This window comes from Anguilla rostrata, chromosome 3 (genome assembly GCF_018555375.3).
Source record: "Anguilla rostrata isolate EN2019 chromosome 3, ASM1855537v3, whole genome shotgun sequence".
In the NCBI taxonomy this organism is placed as follows: domain Eukaryota; kingdom Metazoa; phylum Chordata; class Actinopteri; order Anguilliformes; family Anguillidae; genus Anguilla; species Anguilla rostrata.
This window is the reverse complement of record NC_057935.1, coordinates 56,979,225-57,000,071: the sequence shown is the minus strand read 5'-3', so window position 1 is coordinate 57,000,071 and position 20,847 is coordinate 56,979,225. Positions and strand designations below refer to the sequence as shown.

Here is a 20,847-nt window from a genome sequence, read left to right as displayed (position 1 = left end):
CACCGCCTTGTCACCGAATAGGCAGTTTTAAGAAGTAAAAATAACAAGAGCAACTTTGACAAGGAATGTTGCTTTTGAACCAATATAAAACGTATTTGGTTAGTTCCAGGCTATGATCCTGCAGGAAAATAGATCATACAATATATTTTAAAATTGTGTATTTAAAGCAGTCAATACACTTCTCCCAAAGATTCCACTTGGCAGCCATGCACATTTAACGAACAGTTTAATAGTCACTCGGCTGTCTATGCATTTGGCTGAGACCCCACACCGAAATATTTTATATGGAGTTCTAAATATTGACTTTGTGCGAGGCTTCTGTTGAAACCATTCTATTGCAGTAATTCCACACAGAACACAACAAGGGTTCGGAGAACGCAGGGTCGGGTGAGGGCTTTTTACCGACTGGTCAGAAGGCACTTCTCAGTGCAAAGGCAGAACTTTTTAGGATGCCTAACGCGCAGAATGACAACTCAAACAACAACAACGCCCTTAACGCCAGCTTATTGTTTGCACGTGAATATGTAACCTCCTAAGCATGTTCTGCCGCGTAATCAGAAGAACCGACGAAAGACAGCAAATCTAGGCCTATCCACGCGATGACAAGAACAGTGGACACGCGGCCTTCTGACAGTGTTGTTATTATGCTGCGCGTGTGTTAATCCTTAAAAAAAACAATGCAGTCGCGTGTATGTTTGTAAGTTTTTTTCTTCGAAAAACGTTAAAATGTTGCAGCGCATACAGGAGGTAATGCACACAATTCAAAACGTGAAAACTTGGCGAAATCACAGGTTATATAACACGATCATCGGTTCTTAAATTAAGATGAAACGCTCATCCTGTGTGTTGACATGACATTGCATACATCTCGCAATTAAGAAAAAGTGAATACGTGAATATATGAATAAAACTGAAAAGTAACCATAAACCATTCGATACGGGCATGATAGCCATGCCAACTAGGCTACCCTACATGCAGTACGACAGTTACTATGTTATTCTACAGGGTTAATGATGAGCCAAGCACACGTGCTTGCCCCTGGACATTATCTGGCATATTTTGATTCTAATACATTTGAATGAACAACTTTAATTGTGTCAGTAACTGAAGGACCGCGCGTGATATTTAATAAACCATTTTGATGGTTTACTCGCGCGATTAGATTTAAAGCACTGTCAATAAATCAGAGATACGGTTTCAGGGTAGGCGTTCAAAACTGGCGCTCGCAATCGGTCAAGTGGGATCCTTTAAGAGCCATTGGTGGACCGGAGAGGTGACGTGCGATAAAGCCAGACTGACTGTTTCACCTCTGGCTCCGTCTGTGCAGTGCTGTCTGCGAGACGCTTGCGACGCCGATACAACACGCGCGCACACGCTTATTGCACATATTAAACACATAGGCGCGCGCGCGCGCAAACATAGACCACGCACGGACACAGCCCAGCCGCGGCTGTCTGTGGAAGAGCTGTTCGGCGAGCGAGTCAGCAAACACGCGCACATACCCGTGTGAGTCTACGGATCATACGTGATAGCAGATAGCGGGCGCGATCTCCTTCCGGACAGAGTGAAACAGCTCAAGAAATCATGCTGGATTGACCACTGAAAAAGGGGCGATTAAAATCAATGGATTGGCTTTGAGATCGCTCGAAATTTATCTGCTGGAAACAGGGAGAGTGTGCGCGCCTGTGTGTGTGAGAGAGTGAGAGAGAGCGAGAGGGAGAGCGAGAGCGAGAGCGAGAGGGAGAGGGAGAGGGAGAGGGAGGAGGGAGGGAGGTGGAAATAAAGATTCTTTTCAGCAATGGAACTTACAATGGAAAACATTGGCAACCTGCACGGAGTCTCTCACTCTCAGACGGGCGATTTGATGAGCTCCCCACACGGACGGCCGTCCTCCGCGTCGCATCGGAACTTGGTGTCGCACGGACGGCCAGCGATGGTCTCCAGCATGGCTTCCATCCTGGAAGGCGCCGGGGAATACCGGGCAGACCACGCGCTGTCCGGCCACCTGCACCCGGCGATGACGATGTCGTGCGAGTCCGGGATGAGCCTGAGCAGCACCTACACCACCCTGACCCCGCTGCAGCACCTGCCCCCAATCTCCACCGTCTCCGAGAAGTTTCACCACCACCCCCACCCCCACCCGCACCACCACCCGGCACACCAGCGCCTGGCCACCGGCAACGTTAGCGGCAGCTTCACCCTCATGCGCGACGACAGGGGTCTGGCGCCCATGGGCAACCTGTACGGCCACTATCCCAAAGACATGTCCGGCATGGGGCAGCCGCTTTCGCCGCTCTCGAACGGCCTCGGATCTTTGCACAACACCCAGCAGACGCTTTCCGCCTACGGACCCGGCGCCCACCTCTCTAATGACAAGATGCTCTCGCCGGGTGGGTTCGAGTCTCACGCGGCGATGCTGTCCCGAAGCGAGGAGCATCTAGCCAGAAGTTTAGTCGGGCACGGGCCCGGCATGATGTCAAACCTCAACGGCATGCATCCGCACAGTCACCTGCACTCGCAGGCCAACGGGTCCATGCTGTCGGAGCGCGAGAGGCAGAACGTCGGCGGCGGCGGCCAGGGCGGCGGGTCGGGGCAGGTGGAGGACATCAACACCAAGGAGGTGGCGCAGCGGATCACGGCCGAGCTCAAGCGCTACAGCATCCCGCAGGCCATCTTCGCGCAGCGGATCTTGTGTCGCTCCCAGGGCACCCTGTCCGACCTGCTGCGGAACCCGAAACCGTGGAGTAAACTCAAATCCGGGCGCGAGACCTTTCGGCGGATGTGGAAGTGGCTGCAGGAGCCAGAGTTTCAGCGCATGTCCGCGCTCAGACTGGCGGGTGAGTGAGCGCAGATTTCGAATTTACATTGTAGCATTGTTAGAGCGATGACTAATCTATATATATATATATATATATATATATATATATATATATAGAGAGAGAGAGAGAGATTAGTCTGTTTGTGTGTGTGTATGTGTGTGTGTGTGTATATATATATATATACACACACACACACACACACACACACACACACAGATGTATACACACAATGACCAACATATCACAGGTAAGAAGACAAATTGGCAGCTACGTTTACACCACTCACACTCACATCCGCACACAAAGGATAGCGTGTTGTTGTAAAGCTTATATTTGAATGACAGCGTGTATCCACTGGTAGTGATCGGTCAAGTTCGGTCCACACTCGCCCTGCACGGCGCGGCTGAGTGCTGAATGGTTTTGTGTAGGTTCGTATGACCGTCAGATCTGATTTGGCACAAAGAAAGAAGATGAGTAGATCTTCTGTAATAAATATTATGAATAGTAAGAATGCAAAGAAGGACAAAAACAATTTATCGAATCTGTACAGTAAATTACATTTAAATAACAATAATAATAATAATAATAATAATAATAATTCAGTCAGAATGCTTCTGTCGCAAAACAACTGTGGTGCGTAATCAGATATTTAGCGAACGATTTTCTGTCAAAAGCTCATGTACGTATAGACCGCGAGGTCTCGGAGCAGAAAGGGAATCTCTGCATGTGTGCTTTTGCAAGCGTCACTCTAAAGGTCATATCTGTGTTTCAGACGTGTCCCCTTTCTCTCGAGGGCCTCGGCATCTCCCGTGTTCCCAGCGAGGCGCGAACAAGCCGAGTCTGAGTGGCGCGAGCGCGTCAGGGGTGCGTGACCTCCCCGTGATCGATACCATAGTTCCCAGCGTCCCTTTAAAAAAAAAAAAAAACCTAGCGCAAAGATCAATACCAGATTCGGATCTGAAAAAAGCGAAACACCCCGACGCGTCTCTCCTCACTTCAACATCCGTTGTATTTCGGCCCTCAGTAAATCAGTTACAGTAGTACACATCCTATGTTGGCTCAGTATTATTATAACACCCATTTTAAGAAGCACTTCTGTTGGCTACTTGAAGGCAGCTACTAATTTAACGATGAGGTTAAAAAAACAAGGCCATAAATGTATCAAACGTCGATACTATTTTTTTCTATTTTTAAAAATTGAATATTAGCTGACAGGAAAATGGCACAGAACAATACTGTCCCTCCATGAAACTACATCAATATTTTACTGGTATATGATCAATAAACACAGCAGCTTGTTTTTCTGTCCAACTGCGTAATATATAGTCGTTTTTACAGTTTAAAATTACTTATATTTTATTTTGATTAAGGTAGCCTATTGCATTTGTATCGTTTTTACAATTTAAACAAGGACAAGGCAATTTTCTGAAAAAATCGACAATGATCTTTCCTGTGGAATGGGCCAACTTTATAATGCTACTTGATCCAAAAATGTTTTAACCAAATCTAAAATGCTTAAATGTTTGAAATCAGAGAAGGCAAAAACGAAGACAAAAAAATCAATTTATTGAAAGAAAACCTGGCATACAATCGATTTTTAAAAAACATTATTTATAGATTTATGTGCGAAATACTCCATAATGCATTTTGTTCCGATGATAAATTGATATTTTGTTCCATTATATATTTTGTTCCCTTATATATTTTGTTCCATATATATATATATATATATATATTCTTAAGATATGTTTAAAAAAATTGCCTACACACATAGTGTGTGTCTGTGCTTGTGTGTGGTGTAGTGTATATATCATTCTGTGTGTAGGCCATTTTTAACGTTCAGGATTTACCAAAAAATAAAAATAAAAAACATAATAATGAACTGACAAACCACTTTATACATTTCCAGAAGCACGAGCCACGGAACTGATCTGAGTTTGTTTTTGTTTGCCTGAAGTGTGTTGACATGCCTCAGACCGAACGCTTTTGTTTTGACGTGTCATTCAATTTTAATAATGCATGGAGAGGCGTAAATATGAGCCGTGTGGTGTTCTGATTAATCAATAGCGTTGATCATCGGGGTTCCTTCTCGTGTTCGTTCCTTTATCGGCGAGCGATCTGATAACATTCCCCAAGAAATGTTAAAATGGCACGCGTTATTCGTTGCATTTAGGAAGTACAACCAATTCACCCGAGCACGGCCGCGCGCGCTTAGTAGAATCTCGAGACAAATGCTTCCTCGTTTCATGGAATCTTCTTGTGCATTTGGGGCAAGAGCAGCATAGGAAAGAAATGTAGGAAGAAAACAAAAAGATTTAGCAGGACTCATATTTAATGCATCCTAATGCATACATAGTATTGTTTCTGCGAGGCCAAACTGGATGTTAAAATTTGAGTCTGGGTCAGTTCTATTTAAAGTCTGTCAATTATGGAAATGAACAGAAATTGAAACAATTAGACCCAAATGAAAAAAAAAAATTGAATTTCAATGAATTTCCTAAGTAGAGTCAATTGAAACGGAACTGACCCCCAGCTCGGATGGGGATGTTTGGAAAATGCACGGAAATTGTGGTTTATTGAGAGGATATAAACACTTCAGCCAGCTCGGTGTCTAGCTCCCTCCGACCGACGCACGTGCCTCTGCTATCAAGCCGTATTTCAGCGCGAGCTTTAATTAACCAGGAATAGTGGCACATTTTAGTTCCAGTCAATTCACTATTGAAAAGCACCTAACGTAACGTAAATGGTTCCTTTGCACATTTACTGGGTTTCTGGTAAATAAAGACTTCCACACAATTGATTCCCCGTGTGTCGTTCCCTTCAGTGTTACTGGGCACGAGCTTTACGTTATAGTCTTTCGTGCCAACATAAAACCAGCTTGCTGTTGGCTCCCGGTTTAGTACAGGGTCTTTAAAGCAGGGCTGAGGCAGACTGACGTGCTGCGGACAGTTTCCAAACCGGAACTAAACAGCTCAGATTACATAAATATGTTCTTAACCACCAACAAGTGGACATGTCACGGTCTGTCTTATCTTAACCTTACCACCCATGGCTGTGCACGGGCTGGACACGTCCGGCACACGCTTCACCTGTGCCGCCGATGTTTCGCATTCCAGATTATGAAATCAAAAACAGTGTATTGTGAATATACTATATATCGTGCCTCAATATCAGCTGAAGCATAGGCCTGTGTGCGACAAATTGATACGCTCCCCTCCCATTTATTGAAATAACTGCCGCAAATCACGACCGACGTCACGGAAGCTAAATTTCTTCGTAACGTATTCTATTCTCTTCCCCTTAATTCTTTTCAAATCCGCAATCCGTATAGGTGCGAGCAATCTTCGCTGCCTGCAATGCGCGTGTGCTCCGCTCGTGGTGTGGAGCTGCTGTCTTTTGCGAACACTTCAGGCTACGATGTCTAGGAGAGGGTGCAGGGGATTCGAAGGCCTATCAGGAGTGGGGTGGGCGATATAGTCTCACGGCTTCGATCGATACATTCAAATTACTATTCCGTATTCATCGCAGCCACACAAATCAATTTCTTCGCCTTCCTCTGATAATTTATAAATTGCAGAGCTGGGAGATGACACAAAACGCACCTCTGGTCGAGCATGGCCCACCAGGACCAGCCTTAAGAAACATTTAGTAGGTTGAACTATTTATTCAAAAGTTATTCACTGAATTGAAAACTAAAATGTCACGGTATGCCATCACAGTGGCGCCAGATGTGTGTGTGTGTGTGTGTGCGCGCGTGCGTATGCGTGTGCGTGTGCGTGTCTTGTGGGAGTGGATTAATCACCGGTAGAGAACGAATTCATTAGACGCGCAATCGTGAGGCAATAAGCCCAATGCTAGTGCAGCACGGCGACGCTAACCGCTGTGGCAGGCTCACAAATGGGAGTTCCAGAGTTCTCAACTCCAGGCCACGCGCGCCTGGAAACTGCTAATGTCTCCATTAAAGAGAATTGGCGCGCGCCAAGTTAATCATTTTGAGAGGACACCCCTCCACCGCAAATAAATAAATAAATAAATAAATAAATACATTTAAAGTGAAATTTAACTTGATTTCAATACTGCGCTTTGATTGAATCATTGAATCAAACCCATGCTCATGATTCGCAAAGTCATGACTGAATCAACTTCAGGATTCACTTATCAGCAAATTACTGGTAGGAGAGAAGGTTGCGCAGAATGGGACAAATGATGTCGAATTTATGTGACAGTTAGAGAAGAGGTATAATCATGACTAACAATCTTCATGAGTTAATACCTGCATGTGTAAATAAAAATACTTAACCAGCGCAAATTTATAATCTATGAAAGCTCAATACAGTTTTATCCTCAGCGTATGTAGTCGAAAATCATTATTTTCAACTATACACATTAAGTTTATTTTGCAAACAGGCCTACTCTCCCAACGCCTTAAAATGTAAAGCTGCAGGCCTATGGTTTCATCTGGGTCGCCAACCACAAAGTGACCTCTGATTTAACCCTTTAAGGTGTTAAGATCACGAATATGTGATTGAAATGCTGAACAGCGTGATGCTGATGTCACAATCACTGCTGGTAACTGAAAGAAATGGAGTTCAAGAACACCGACTTAGAATTTTGAAAAAAACATTCCAAAAACCTACTCTTGGAAGGGTTAAAGTCTGTGCTCATTTCGATGGCCTCTATAGACTGCAGTATCCCTAATAATGCAGGGGGCTGAAGATGTATGGGAATCAATGATAGATGGGGAATCTTAAAAGGTGGTGTAGCGGAATATTTTTTGAAAATGTGTATGGGAGTCAATCGAAGATGGGGAGTTTTGGGAAAACCGAGAGATATAAAGTCTCCAGGACCCGGCAACACTATTTAATTTGAAACAGCCGTATCAAAAATATAAGAAGGTGATTTCTCTCTCACACGTGCACACACATATACACACAAACACACAAACGTGCACGCACACACACGCACAAACACACACAAACAAATGCATGCATGAACGCACACACACAAACGTGCACGCACACAAACACACAAACAACATGCACGCACGCACGCATGCATGCACACACACACACACACACACACAAACATGCACAAACACACACACGCAAACACGCACACGCACGCACATAAAAGCCATCCACCTGGGCGCGGTGGCAAAGCAAGCCAAACAGAAAGGCCCATTAAAAGATTGCTCCAATGCCAAAAAAAAAAAAAAAGATTTTTTTTTTTGCATTTGCATTTGTGTTGGATTCCACACTCCATCTCAATGTATTTGGCTGGATCAATAAAGCAGAGATCAATAGGGATAGCCATTTCATCTATCAATTATTCCAGCCCAGTGCCTTTCCCCCGCTGGACTCTCCCTTCTGTTCCACTCAGGGGGGCGGGGGGGCTGTGTATTTGGCCGGGAGGGGGGGGGGGGGGTGGGCATTGGGGCACAGCAAGAGTGGAGCAAAGAGGAAGACATGACGGGAGACCAAAAAAAACCCCCAAAAAAACTGGCACAAACCAAAAAGGAAAACCTAACAAACAAACAAACAAACAAAAAAAATGGCGGGCAGGGGAAGAACGTGGCGGAGCCGGCTTTTCCCAGCAGCCTGTGGTCATGTTTCACGGGGAGGAGACGGGCAGACGCGCACACGGCCCCTCAGGGGAGCTCGCTCATACAATCAACCCGCACAGCGTCTGTGTGCATACACCTCCCACTCATCGCTTCAGGAGAACAAGCCAGGCGACAGAACAGAAGAGGAAGAAAAACAAAAACAAAACAAAAAAAAAAAAACATTTAATGGAATCTGGTATGGAAACCCCGTATTGTGGATCGAGATGCGCTCACAGACGAGTAGCCTACGCGAATAAGACACACAAATACACAAATGCACGAATACACAAACGCGCGAAAACTGCTGCAGCCATACACAAATAAGCAAGCCACATAACTACACATACATCATGCATGTGCGTGTGCACACACACACACACACACACACACGCGCAAACACACACACTACACACACACACCACACACACACACACGCAAACACACGCACACACACACATACACGCAAACACATGCACACACACACACACACACGCAAACACAAACAAACACACACATACACACTACACACACACACAGCTCGGCCCTAGATGTCTATAAAAGCACGATCTGAGAATAGCCGTTGGCAGCTCAGGACGACACCCGGTGCCAAGTGTTTACCACAGGAGCACGCAGAGAGGAGGAGGGGTAATGGGCTGCAAACGCAAGACTAAACGAAGCCAGATTCATTTTTCAAACCGTGAACCGTAGCTCAAATGGAGAACACGCTGCGTGTGACAGCTGAGAGAGGGAAAAGAGAAAGCAACGAGGTCATGTGACGGGGGAGTCATGTGACGGTGGAGTACTGGTCCCCCCAGAGCTGGCCGCTGGCACACACACACACACTCGATCCAGTCATTTAGGGCCAGAACCTTCCCTGGGGCCACACTGTGCAAGCTTTTAAAAAATGTGATTTGGTGATTTATGATGCAGCACTTTGGGGCCACAGCAAGACTGCTGTTTAGGGCCCCCCAAACCCCCCCAGGGCTGGATCTGCTGGGTCCTCAAACACTGCTGCTGACTGTGGGTCTGCTTTCTGCGTCAGAACCTGGTTCTGTTTTTTACATTTTTGTGTGTGTGTATGTGTGTGTGTGTGTGTGTGTATGTATGTCAGCATGTGCATTGGCCAATGGGTGTGTGTATTTGTGTGTGTGTGTGCGCATGCACTCACATACGTGTGTACACATGTGTGAGTGTATGTGAAGTGGCCAGTGGGTGTGGGTGTGTGTGTGCGCATTTGTGAGTGTGTGTGTGAGAGAGCAACAGAGAATCAGTCAGTTTCTACAGCTGTTTCATCTCCCCTCTAAGTCACAGACTTACAGATGTCAGCACATAAAGCCATTATATTTTATTCTAAATATTTTTCACAATCACATTTCTGAAATAAGAACAAAAGAAAAATGAATGACATTCACACATTATTACAAAAATGCAGGTCGTTGAAAACTTTTGTGCAAGAGAAGTTTAAAAAAAAAAAAAAAAACTTTTCCCAAAAGAAATTGTCCATTAATTTGAAGTGCGCAATACCACTGGTTCAGTATCCAGGACCTTCATATTTTTCGCATTCTACAATTTACAATATGTTCACATTCAGCACTGCACACTGGGCAGCATAGCTCAGGAGGTAAGAGCGGTGTCTGGCAGCCTGAGGGTTGCCGGTTCGATCCCCCGCCCTGGGCGTGTCGAAGTGTCCCTGAGCAAGGCACCTAACCCCTAACTGCTTCCAACGAGCTGATTGGTACCTTGCACGGCAGCCTTTCACTGTTGGTGTGTGAGTGTGTGTGTGTGTGTGTGTGTGTGTGAATGGGTGAATGAGAGGCATCAATTGTAAGGCGCTCTGGACAGGACTGTAAATTACCATAATTTACCTGCGCCACTAGCATACTCAGAAAACATCCGAAAACTGCCACTTCCTGTAATGACGGGGGAAAGATGGTACATGCTGTGTTAATGTGCAGCTGGTCCTTATAATGTATCACGAGAGTGCCTGACCTTGCTATGATCATTTCTTGTTTTTTAATTTTTTTATTTTTAACATTTTTAATCTTGCCAGTTCTGTGCACATGCATGCACACACACACGTGCACACACAAAAACTCATACACATTCACATGTACCTTTTTGACTTGAAATTTTGTGCTAAAAATTTAATGAGATTCTGCCATTAAGATTGTGTGTGTGTGTGTGTGTGTGTGTGTTTGTTTGTTTGTTGAGCATTGGGAATAAAAATCAATGCTAGTATTTTGGTCCCAAACCAACTACGTTTGTCGGTCAAATCTGAAATAACTGTGATGCCATATCATAAAGAGAAGACCGAGCTGCAGATAGAATCGACTGAGGATTAGCTTGATTTGACTTCTGGAGCGAGGGCAGGTAGAGACGGGGCTGCTGAAATGATCGATACACCCTTTAATAATTGATAAGCAAAAGGGATGAGAGAGAGAGACAGAGAGAACGGTGTGGCTGCAGTAACGGAGTCACCCCCCCCCCCCCCCAGTAAATAAAGTAAAGCGCGTGGTAAATGGTAAACACTGAAAGACACCATTAGCATTCATGCGCGTGACCAGAGACTTGAAGTGGGGAAAAACACGAAATGATTCCCCGCGTATTTTAACGACGTGGTTCAGTCAAACAGACTAAAATAAAATGCACTCATTTGTATCTATACATGTCGAATAATTTCCATTCACATTCCGCGGCAGATGGCGTTTTGTGTTTATGTCAGCTCATCTGGTTTAATGTGATCTTAATATGTGATGCCATTAGATTTTTTTTTCTTTTGAAGGTTGCCGTGACCGATACGTGTACCGTGCCTATATATGGAATATAAAGACACTAAAGGCACGAGTCTCCTTTACGCGCGTGCACGCGCGTGTGTATGTGATTGGGTTATAGAGTGCGGTCATACGCTGTACACTGTTGAGGCCGATCTGAATCCCTCTGAATCTGTATCGATTTCCCTTCCCCCGATCTCTCCCTCCATCACTGAAGCGGCCACAGCATCAGCCAGCCGAGCCAGCCTCGCCTCGACCACCCCCTCAAGCTACGCCACCAGCTTTCAAATCAACCGTCTTTCCTGCAGCACGCGCCCGGCGCATACATATGCATAGCGGAGCGCTTTGACAACACACAAAGCATGCGGCCGCATGCGGCCGTAAAGGGACGACGCAATGTGACTTACTTTCCTCAGCAAAACCTATGCTTGAAAATGTATGTGTCGTACGCAGTTATGGAAATGTGACTTTGCTAATGTTATATCAAATGCGAGCCTACATTACTTTTGCAAGCTGGAATGCACGAAGGCTCTGGTGCGGCGTAATATTACCTATTAGAATCTGTATACATATACTCAGTTAAAAATGAGTATCACACTACATTCCTTAACACAAACTAAACCTATAATGTTATACGTAGCCAATATATGAATCGTTACAAACGTCGTTGCAATAGGCTACACATGATAGTTTACCAGTAATAAGTATACCACTAATAACTTATTAGATTAGGCTAAAGCTGATTCAATCATATCGATTAAAAACATTGCGTGTAGGTGTTATCCATATCATATCCTGGAAAAAAAAACAATGTGAAATTAATTTATTATGCATTTCATAACACCAGAGGGGAAGCGATTGCATTAGGATCAAAGAAACGTCCGCAAACCGTCACCTTTCACTCCGAGCCAAACCGTTCTCAGGCCACATCGGCACCCCCCCCCCCCCCCCCCCTTTCGGCTCTAACGGTGTCCCGCGAGCCGCTCCTCCGTAGAGAAATATTCCCGAGTCTCTGGCGTCATCTGACCACTAAAGCCAATATTACTTTCGGTGGGCCTAGCTACAACTGCAAGGGAAATACTGCGACCACCGCGGTGCAGGCCCCTTATCAAGCTTTCATTTGCCGATTACACCATCTACAGGCATTAACCGGTAAGACACATAAAACGCTGTGCCACACTAACGCGGCAAGCCATTTAAAAACAAAACAAAACAAAAAAAATCTATTTCCTGAGCTTTGCTTTATCTTGCGCGTGATTGTATGCAGGAGCTTTGGAATTGGCCTCAGAGACTTCATCCCAGTTCAAATTCTGGAGTTGAAATTGCACCGTTGTTATCGTTTTTAAAACAATAAGTACGCCATGAAGATGTAGGCCACACTAGATGCTGTGGCTCAAAATCTGTGCGCCTACTCGGCACCTGACTAATACGAGCAATAAAGGACTCTCAAGAGTCATGACATAAATCGAGGAGTTCTATATTGTAAACCTTACAATATAATAAAAACCATACGATGCTCTGGTAGGTCTATCTGAAAATCCAGAGCGCATTACAAGCTTGCTAACTGTAGTCGGGCAACAGCAAATCAGCTAATAGCTCTCTAATAGTCTCTTGTGAGCGGTTAACGTCACTCGCAAACCGCACTGTGGTGTTATGCGAAATTAGTTTGTGAGAAGCAGCTGGGCAATGCTGTTAATCACATAGGCCTATATAGCGCCGCACATGACACACAGTAAAGCGTTCAGCGTTAAAACAATTCATACGGTCCCTATTGGACTAGTATCTAGTTGAAATAACACTGGACATTTTACTCTGCAGTGGACCTTCTTCAGCCAGTTCCTTATAGTCTCCAAAAGGCATGGAGATTTAATTCCTAGCTCACAAACTGCCCGCGGAAAGTTCCCCAATTTGAGTGGATAAAACCGAGATTGAGCAAAAACAAACGCCATTTTAAGTGGCTTCGGTTTGTTGAGGCTAGCTTCGTGTACAGTTATTCGATGAGCGCGCTAAATCTGGCAAGCTGGCCCAAACAGCAGAGTATCTATGCATATAGCACGCGATTATTCTCCCGTGCAAAACTGATTCGGACTGGTATTTCTCACGTTCTTCGTAAGTATTAAACCAATGCCTTAAGTTACGAGTCAGTGAGTACGCTTCAAAAAAACGTATTTCGGCCCGTCCAACACTGCCCTGCGCTCAAGCGTTGAGGGTTGTAAATCTCCAGCGATATAGGGCGCGGAAATCGTGGTTCGTCTTCCCCTTCTTCTTCGCCCGCTTATCTAACGCACTGAAGGGTAATCGCTTATTAAAGGCCCGATAATGGCTCTTTTAATGGCCGATGCAAGCCCGCTGCACGTGGACGACTAACTCAAAGAGGAACCGAGGAAAGAGAGAGCGCCGCATTCGTTCCTCGCGCGCGCGCACGCCCACCCCCTATGGAGCGTGATTTTTTAAATTATTTTTTTTATAATTAGACATTTAAAATAGGTAGGCTTATATTAACATCTGGCCAACTTGCTTCTACGTGTACAGGCCATTAATTGCCGAATAGTTTTCAGTGGCCATTCATTAATTCGGCCTTTAAGGACACAACGATGGCAGCAATGACGCATATAATCTAAATCTGTCATCAGTAGTCACCCTCGCGGAGAACGTGAAGTGGTAAACACAAAATATCAAAATATTATTTGTGGATAATACAAATGAGACAATCTGATAGTTTAAAATAGTATTTAATGTATTTATTTGATTCTTTAGTATTCTTGCTTGTTCATCCGTGTCTGAGCAGGCACAGAAACAGATTCTCTCCTCACGGTGCGCATTTATTTATTTTGCTTTGTATGATTTCATAGAAAACCTAAAATCTTTCGCCTACAAATTGCGAGATCCTGCGAAACTAAAGCAGTGTTTATATAATGATTTGTATTTGTTTACTCACGAATGTACTGAATACGAGACGACTATTACCCACATAACGAACAAGTGAAATTAAACAAACACGGATAAAAAGAAGTATACATTTCACGAAGAAAAAGAGAGAATTCCAGAAAAAAAGAAACAACGCATTTTTAAAAATTGAATTGTAGCCGAGTTACATCCATTTTACATTAATGGGGCGGAATGCAAATGAAGCTCAAACAAACGTGTCCAGTGAAGCTTTATGAAATTCTCGATATCAGAGCTACACATACAAACAGCACTGGACAGCACTGAATGGAATATAAAAACTTAAAACAATAAGACAATTATATACAAATGGGAATTGCGCATAGCATAGGCCTATACAGAAGGGCAATAATATAAAACCACAACAGGGCAGCGTTTTCAACTTTTATAAAATGGCATTTTATGAAAATAATAACATATTATCTTTAAAAAATATATTTTTAAACACACTTTGAAGCTGGGTGTCCGTTCGCGCGTTTGGCCTTCAGACGCCCGGGAGATATTAAATCCATTAGCTCGCGCATATCATGGCAGTTTATGGTGACGCTATTTCGTCAATTTCACCCCTAGTTCACGTGTATCCACTGTATCCACTTCCTGTGTGAAGGCATAAGTTATTACATAATCTACTAGGTCAAAAATAAAAAATTTCAGACCAGTATGATGTGATTTTTGGACGTAACGGTTACTCTCAGAAGGAATATACAGCGGAATTAATATTTCCATCGTGCTACAGTTGATTTTCGTCAGGAGTTTTAGTCAAAATATGTCCTGTTTAAAATTTGTCTCCTTGTATCTGAAGTAGACCCCGCTGTCCAAGATGTTTTCGACGGGGTCAATAAATAAATCCACTGGCCGTTTCAGAAGCGTGGGTGTACATATGGGCCTGCAGCTCGGTGTTAACAGGCAGAAAACAGACAGAGCAGAGCTTCTTTCGGCAAAAAAATCAAACTTCCAAAACATATGCTCACACAAAGTCGTCACACTCCGTGACTGAAAGGAGCCCTTTTTTTCAAAATCGAAATCGACTCTCCCTCCGCAAAAAAAAAAAAAATAACCCAGCAAAACCCCGCCGACGCCGACCGTTATCGATCTGGGCAAAAACTGCAGAATTTGGGCTTTGGGCTATGGTGTGCACAATCAACAAAAGGCATTAGAATGGGCTACACTAATTCATTAGTAGGCTATCTAACGAACCAGTGAAGATGAGAAAGAAAAACGGTTACAGGCTATCCGGTACACCTAGCCTATGGAATACACTTTGCTACTTCTCGCTAGTCGCCTTGGAAAAGGCCGCGTGCTAAACGGATGTTCTGTATACAAATGCAATGTAATTTACCGTTAGGACGAGGAAGGCGACTAGACGCTGTAGAAAGGAGAGTTAAGGAGACACGGAGGCACGTGACCCATGCGGCCTACACGAAGTAGGACCAGCCAAAAAACAGCGAGGCTGAACCTCACTTATATAACTGCATCAAAATCTTTTTAAATTACAAAACGCGTTTCTGTCCCGGGACAGTGTATGTGAAAACACTGGCATCGCAAATCCACATTAAAATATTTCATTTAATAAAAAGGGGTGTGTGTATACAGTAAAAGGTAATTTCACTGAAAACATTTTTAAAAAACGATACAGCAGTATTTACTGTTTGGTAGCCGTTAAATCAAAGCTTCACTGCAGTGTGTGTGTGTGTGTGCGTGCGCGCGCGGGAAAGAGCGAGAGAGTGAGAGAGAGAGACAGAGCGAGGGTGGTTTACAATAGTTTACAATTACTGAATTGGCTAATGATATAATAGTTCATCTTATGTATAATAGTATTTGCAACCCCGGCAAAAATCAAACATATAGGCTATATATATATATTTTTTATCGCTCGCGCAAAAAAGGTAGACCATTTTCAGGTGCATGGCATGGTGAGGGACACATGCCACAGTGCAATTCAGCGGGGTTTAATTTAATTTAATTTTTTTTTTTTTAAATTAATGAGATAACTTTTTTGTTTGGACAGTTCAGTTACAGTGTTGTGCCGGATGTGACCGGGCGCATAAATACATTTCCGGTTGCAGAGCTTGGTTTGTCATGTTTATGTGCTCATCACCCTGCGGTGCGGCTGGGACAGTGGTTGATATGACGTGTTTCTCGCCCGCAGTAGACCCGGCCAGTGCGCCCGAAAATACGTTGCACCGCACCCAAAATCAGATCACCCCCAATCAACGCATCGATTCCAGGCAGACCGGTGGGCTGCACGGTGCGGTTAGTTATCGATACCGCCCCCCACCCCCATCCCCCCACTGCAGCTCCTGCACACACTTATAGCTTATATTTTAATGGCAATTTTCACAAGCTCTGAATTCTGTTTTTATTAAAGAATTAATTTATTAGTTTATGAACCAGTCGCAAGTAATCTGCGTATCTACCGTTGCAGTAGTTTTATTTTAAATGAATACATTTACACGCTGTGACAGATGTTTTAAAGCAGTATATCAGTATATCAACACTTGAAAGTGCGTGGCAGGCAGCAGAATTTTAATTCGGCTCGCATTCTTTCAATAATAATAATAATAATAATATATAACGAAAAAAAACTTGAAGATTGTAATAGAAATGGGCAGCTTATAAAATTGTCATTAAATGAAATTAACATGTTAGAATGACAATTAATATCTTTAAGAAGTTAATTTCATTGCTGCTGATGTTACTTAGCCTTTCCATTTTCAGCAGCAAACACAGGCCAGACATTACTGGTAAAAGTTAAATGATCTAATAACAGATTAAAAGCCTGTATTCCATTAACACTTGTCCTCAACCTTGACTTCAAGTAAACATGAGTGCTAAATTTCTCTTCTCAAGCAAGTTTGTTTTAGTGATTGCTCAACTCATTGTACTGTGTTTGTGAAGAAAAACATATTGCTTTAAATTATTAGTCAGATCATTTGTGCGTTACCTCAGGCAGCACACAAGTACAATTTTCTCCTTTCTTTGTAAAACTCTTTTTTTAAATTAAGACCGCTGCGCAATTAACACTTCTTATGGCATATTCAACTGATATGAGGTTTACCTGACTTTTACCAGCCTTTGCTACTCAACCACCTATCAACCAGTGGAGGAAAAACAAGCATCCCCGATCAAAATCAGGAAGCGGGCTTTCTAGACATACTCTATCAGATACGGTGCCGTAACAGAAATACGGTGCCGTAACAGAAATAAACAGCTGGTTTCCGGGCTGCCTGTCGAAGCAGTGTTTCCGGGGATGTGGTGTCCTGTTAAGAGCAGTTCATGCACCTTGTATCCGACTGCGGCTGTAACCGGCAGCTCGCGCAGGTTTAATCGACGTACAGTTTTACAGTTTTATCGACTGTCCTTCGGTTTTTTTCGGAATGACGGCGCTCCACTGGCTGCCGGCTGCACGCTTGAGGTTGAAAGGCGTTGACCTTTGACCTGGTCTTTGACACACACACACCCCACACTTCCCTCCAGTTATGTTCCCGGAAGCTCTAATCAGAAATGACGTTCTTGACTGAGGTCGCAAACTACACATTTTTTTGTGGCACGGCGAAAAGGCACAAGGCCTCTCCTCTTTGTAGAACATAAATTGCATTTGGGGTATAAAGGACAATACAAAAGCAGGGAATTAAGCCCAGTACACACATAAAATTATACAGCTTCATCTGTGCAAATTCACCGGCCCAGGGGCCAAGGAAGAAAATTAGCCGATATTCTCTCGCACTGTCTCTTTTAAAGAAATAAAATAAAATACTGGTAAGTAACACTTACATAACATTACAGGCCTTTTGGCAGACAACCCGAGCAGCTTGCAACGAGAAGACAAGTGCATAAATGGAAGGGGTGGGGGGGTCACAAATCAACATTATTTGTTGATTTGTGTTATGTTATGTTATGAAGCGCTATCATACTGCATTTACAAAGCACCCCCATGTCCAAAAAACTCAGTTCCTTAAGCTCCGACTGCATTGCTGGCCTTCTTTAAAATTTAATATGAAATAAATAAAATAATATTACAATAAATAAATAAAAGACCAACAGTACGATTGAGCTCACTGAAGTCAGGGCTGAGGCACCACTTTAAAAAAAAAAATCATTTTATTTTTTATATCGAGGAGATTTTACTGCACTGTAGTTTACTCACATGTTTTGGGGAAACCAACAGCCTTGAGGGCAGTACTGCAAATTAATCTATTCAGCTAATCATTGGTCTTGCCGTTTTAACCGAAATATAGTGTTTACTATTCTTAATTGATATTTAAGTTGAGACAGCGAAATTCGTTTTGTAAAACTGACATTGAGGTGCTGTAGTTTACCTCAGGACTCTACGGTGACTTTCAAACCAGGTGGCCCCGCCCACTGATTTGTGCCCAGCTAACGCACAGCGGGGCGGGGGCTCGCTCGTTTCTCGACGAAGCTGACGTTAAAGCTTCCGAATGCCGGTTAGCGCGCGGAACCGCCGACCTTTCCCCCAAAGCTCGGCTAACTGCACTGTCGCAGTGTGAGGCGGCGCGGCGGTTATTATTAATGAACTAAATAAACCTTCAGGGGGCTCTCCGCGAGTCAATAGCGGTTCTTCAGGACTGGACTGTGTTTTGCCGGGGGGGGGGGGGGGTTTCGGGAACCTTTTGTGTAGCGCCGCTCGCTGGCTGGTTCTGCAAGACGCGGGTTTGCGGAAAAGAAATGCCAGTTTTTTTCCAGACGGCAGCCAAGAGATTGTTGAGGAACTTCCTCAACAGGGGCCTGTAAAAATAGACAATAAAAAAATGGATAGAATAGAATAACGTTGTTTATCCCGGTGGGGAATGGATACACTTCGTTAGACATTATAAAACAACTTTTAATGATGAACTTCAGCAACGAATCACGTCAAATCGAACGCAGCCTCGTACGAGCCTCTCGCGCAATATTCTCATATTTTCATGCGGCGCAGTGTAAGCCGACTCCGGCACCGCCGTCTCTCCTTACCCGGCGTGGGGCATAATGGTGGATTACCGCGCGCCCGGGCCTCGGTCCGGCACCTTAGGGCCCCCACACCCCCCACGTCCGCCCCCCCTCCGCCCCATTGCCCCACATCGCCATACCGCGCCGGGCTCCGACGGCTTAAATCCTAGCAGCTGTTGCTCTCTCTTATTTTCACTTTGATTGATTTCCTGATAGCAGAGACGGTGTGTGCTCAGGAGCGGCTCTGGTCACATGTTTCGCTGTGCGTAAACAGTTCAGCGCTAGAAGGGGGTGGGGGGCGCTGCTAGTGGTGGTGGGGCGGGGGGGGGGGGGGTTCAGGAAAGAGAAACGTTAGAGTGCAGCAAAAAATAATTTCCCCAGTTTATGCAAGTACCAACAGGGACCACACACGCTCCATGAGAGTTAAAAAAAAAAAAAATTTAGAATAAAAAGTTCCACAGCCCTAAAAACTATACTCCACTATAATCAATGTTTGTAAAGGGGCACCTGTTGAGTACAAACTGAATTGTAGCCTCCCCTCTACAACCAACCACCCCCTCCCACAACCCCTCCTCCCCCCTACCCAACTGCTCCCTTGAGTACTCCTTGACCTAGCAACCCCCTTTAGCACTGAAGTGGTCTTGATTACCAGCCTTTAGGGGGGGGGGGGGGGGGGGGGGAGTTATATGAAGGGAAAGGGTGGCCTAAGTAGGCTTCAAGCACAGGCCCTCCCTGGGAGGGGTCAGACATTGTGTACTGAATCATCAGAGTATTAGCGCAGAATCTCTCTCATTGCATAAGGGAACATCGAGCCAGGGGCAGAGCTGTGACTGAGGGGGGGGGGGGGGGGGTGGTGGTCAGGGGTGGTTGGGGTTGGGACGGGCGCGGGACACCTTGGGCCCGGTGAATAAATGTTCTGTGAAACGGTTTTAAAGCACGAGGGGTGGATCGATAGCAGCAGCATCAATCTGTAAACAAAACAACAGCCACAGTACGGGCCAAACAAAAAAAAGGAAAAAAGAAAAAAACAAACAAACACAAGTTTCTTTCCAGCATAGAAGTCAGGTGACTTGTCCTTGCATGTGACCCCCCCCCCCGATGCTGAAACGCAACTGATTGGAACATCTCACTCCTTTAACGCACACACAACGATAATGCACCAATCAGCAAAGCACATGCTTAGACGTGGAGCCACTACCCCATGAAGAATATTTTCAAAAAGACAGCTGATCAGTGGAGGATGCTGACATATTCATAACTAACTAATGTAAAATCACAACAGAAAGTACTGAAGTAAAATAAAGGCACACCTACCTTTGTTGCATGACTGGGATTTTTCGCTGTTGTGAAACTGTGCTTATTTTAATAATTTATGGTGTCTCTGAATTACCAGCTAGCAAAGATAACCAGCAAACTAGAAAACACTGCAAACGGAACACACCATTTTGGCTTGGTGAGGTGCTCATATTCCCCAGCTAAGATTTCACAAAGAAGCAATTTTCAGGTTTATGTATTTTTCATTCTGTAATTCCCCATCGTTCTGCTTCTACACAGACCTGATACACTCATTGCCTGGCTAACCTGATGTAAGATACACTCTTCGAAACGCATGCCATCCTCCCTAATAAGCAACTGTCCATAAGTTTCGTAAGATAGATATTTTTAAAACAATATGGAAAAAAGAGTCTAAAATCAGTTGGGGAAATGTTATGAGACAGACATATAGGCCATTTGAAATGCAGGTTTTATTGGAAGGTTTTT

The 20,847-nt window shown here is 44.3% G+C and overlaps 1 protein-coding gene and 1 long non-coding RNA gene across 2 annotated transcripts in view; one reads left to right on the top strand and one right to left on the bottom strand.

Moving 5' to 3' along the window:
• LOC135251276 (uncharacterized) overlaps positions 1-20,847 on the bottom strand; it is a 55,883-nt gene that overhangs the window by 23,650 nt on the left and 11,386 nt on the right. The window lies entirely within an intron of this gene.
• Positions 1,390-2,846, top strand: onecut3b (one cut homeobox 3b). Its single transcript, XM_064325198.1, has one exon. It carries the CDS (start codon positions 1,800-1,802, stop codon positions 2,844-2,846), a length of 1,047 nt encoding a protein of 348 aa, XP_064181268.1. The 5' UTR covers positions 1,390-1,799.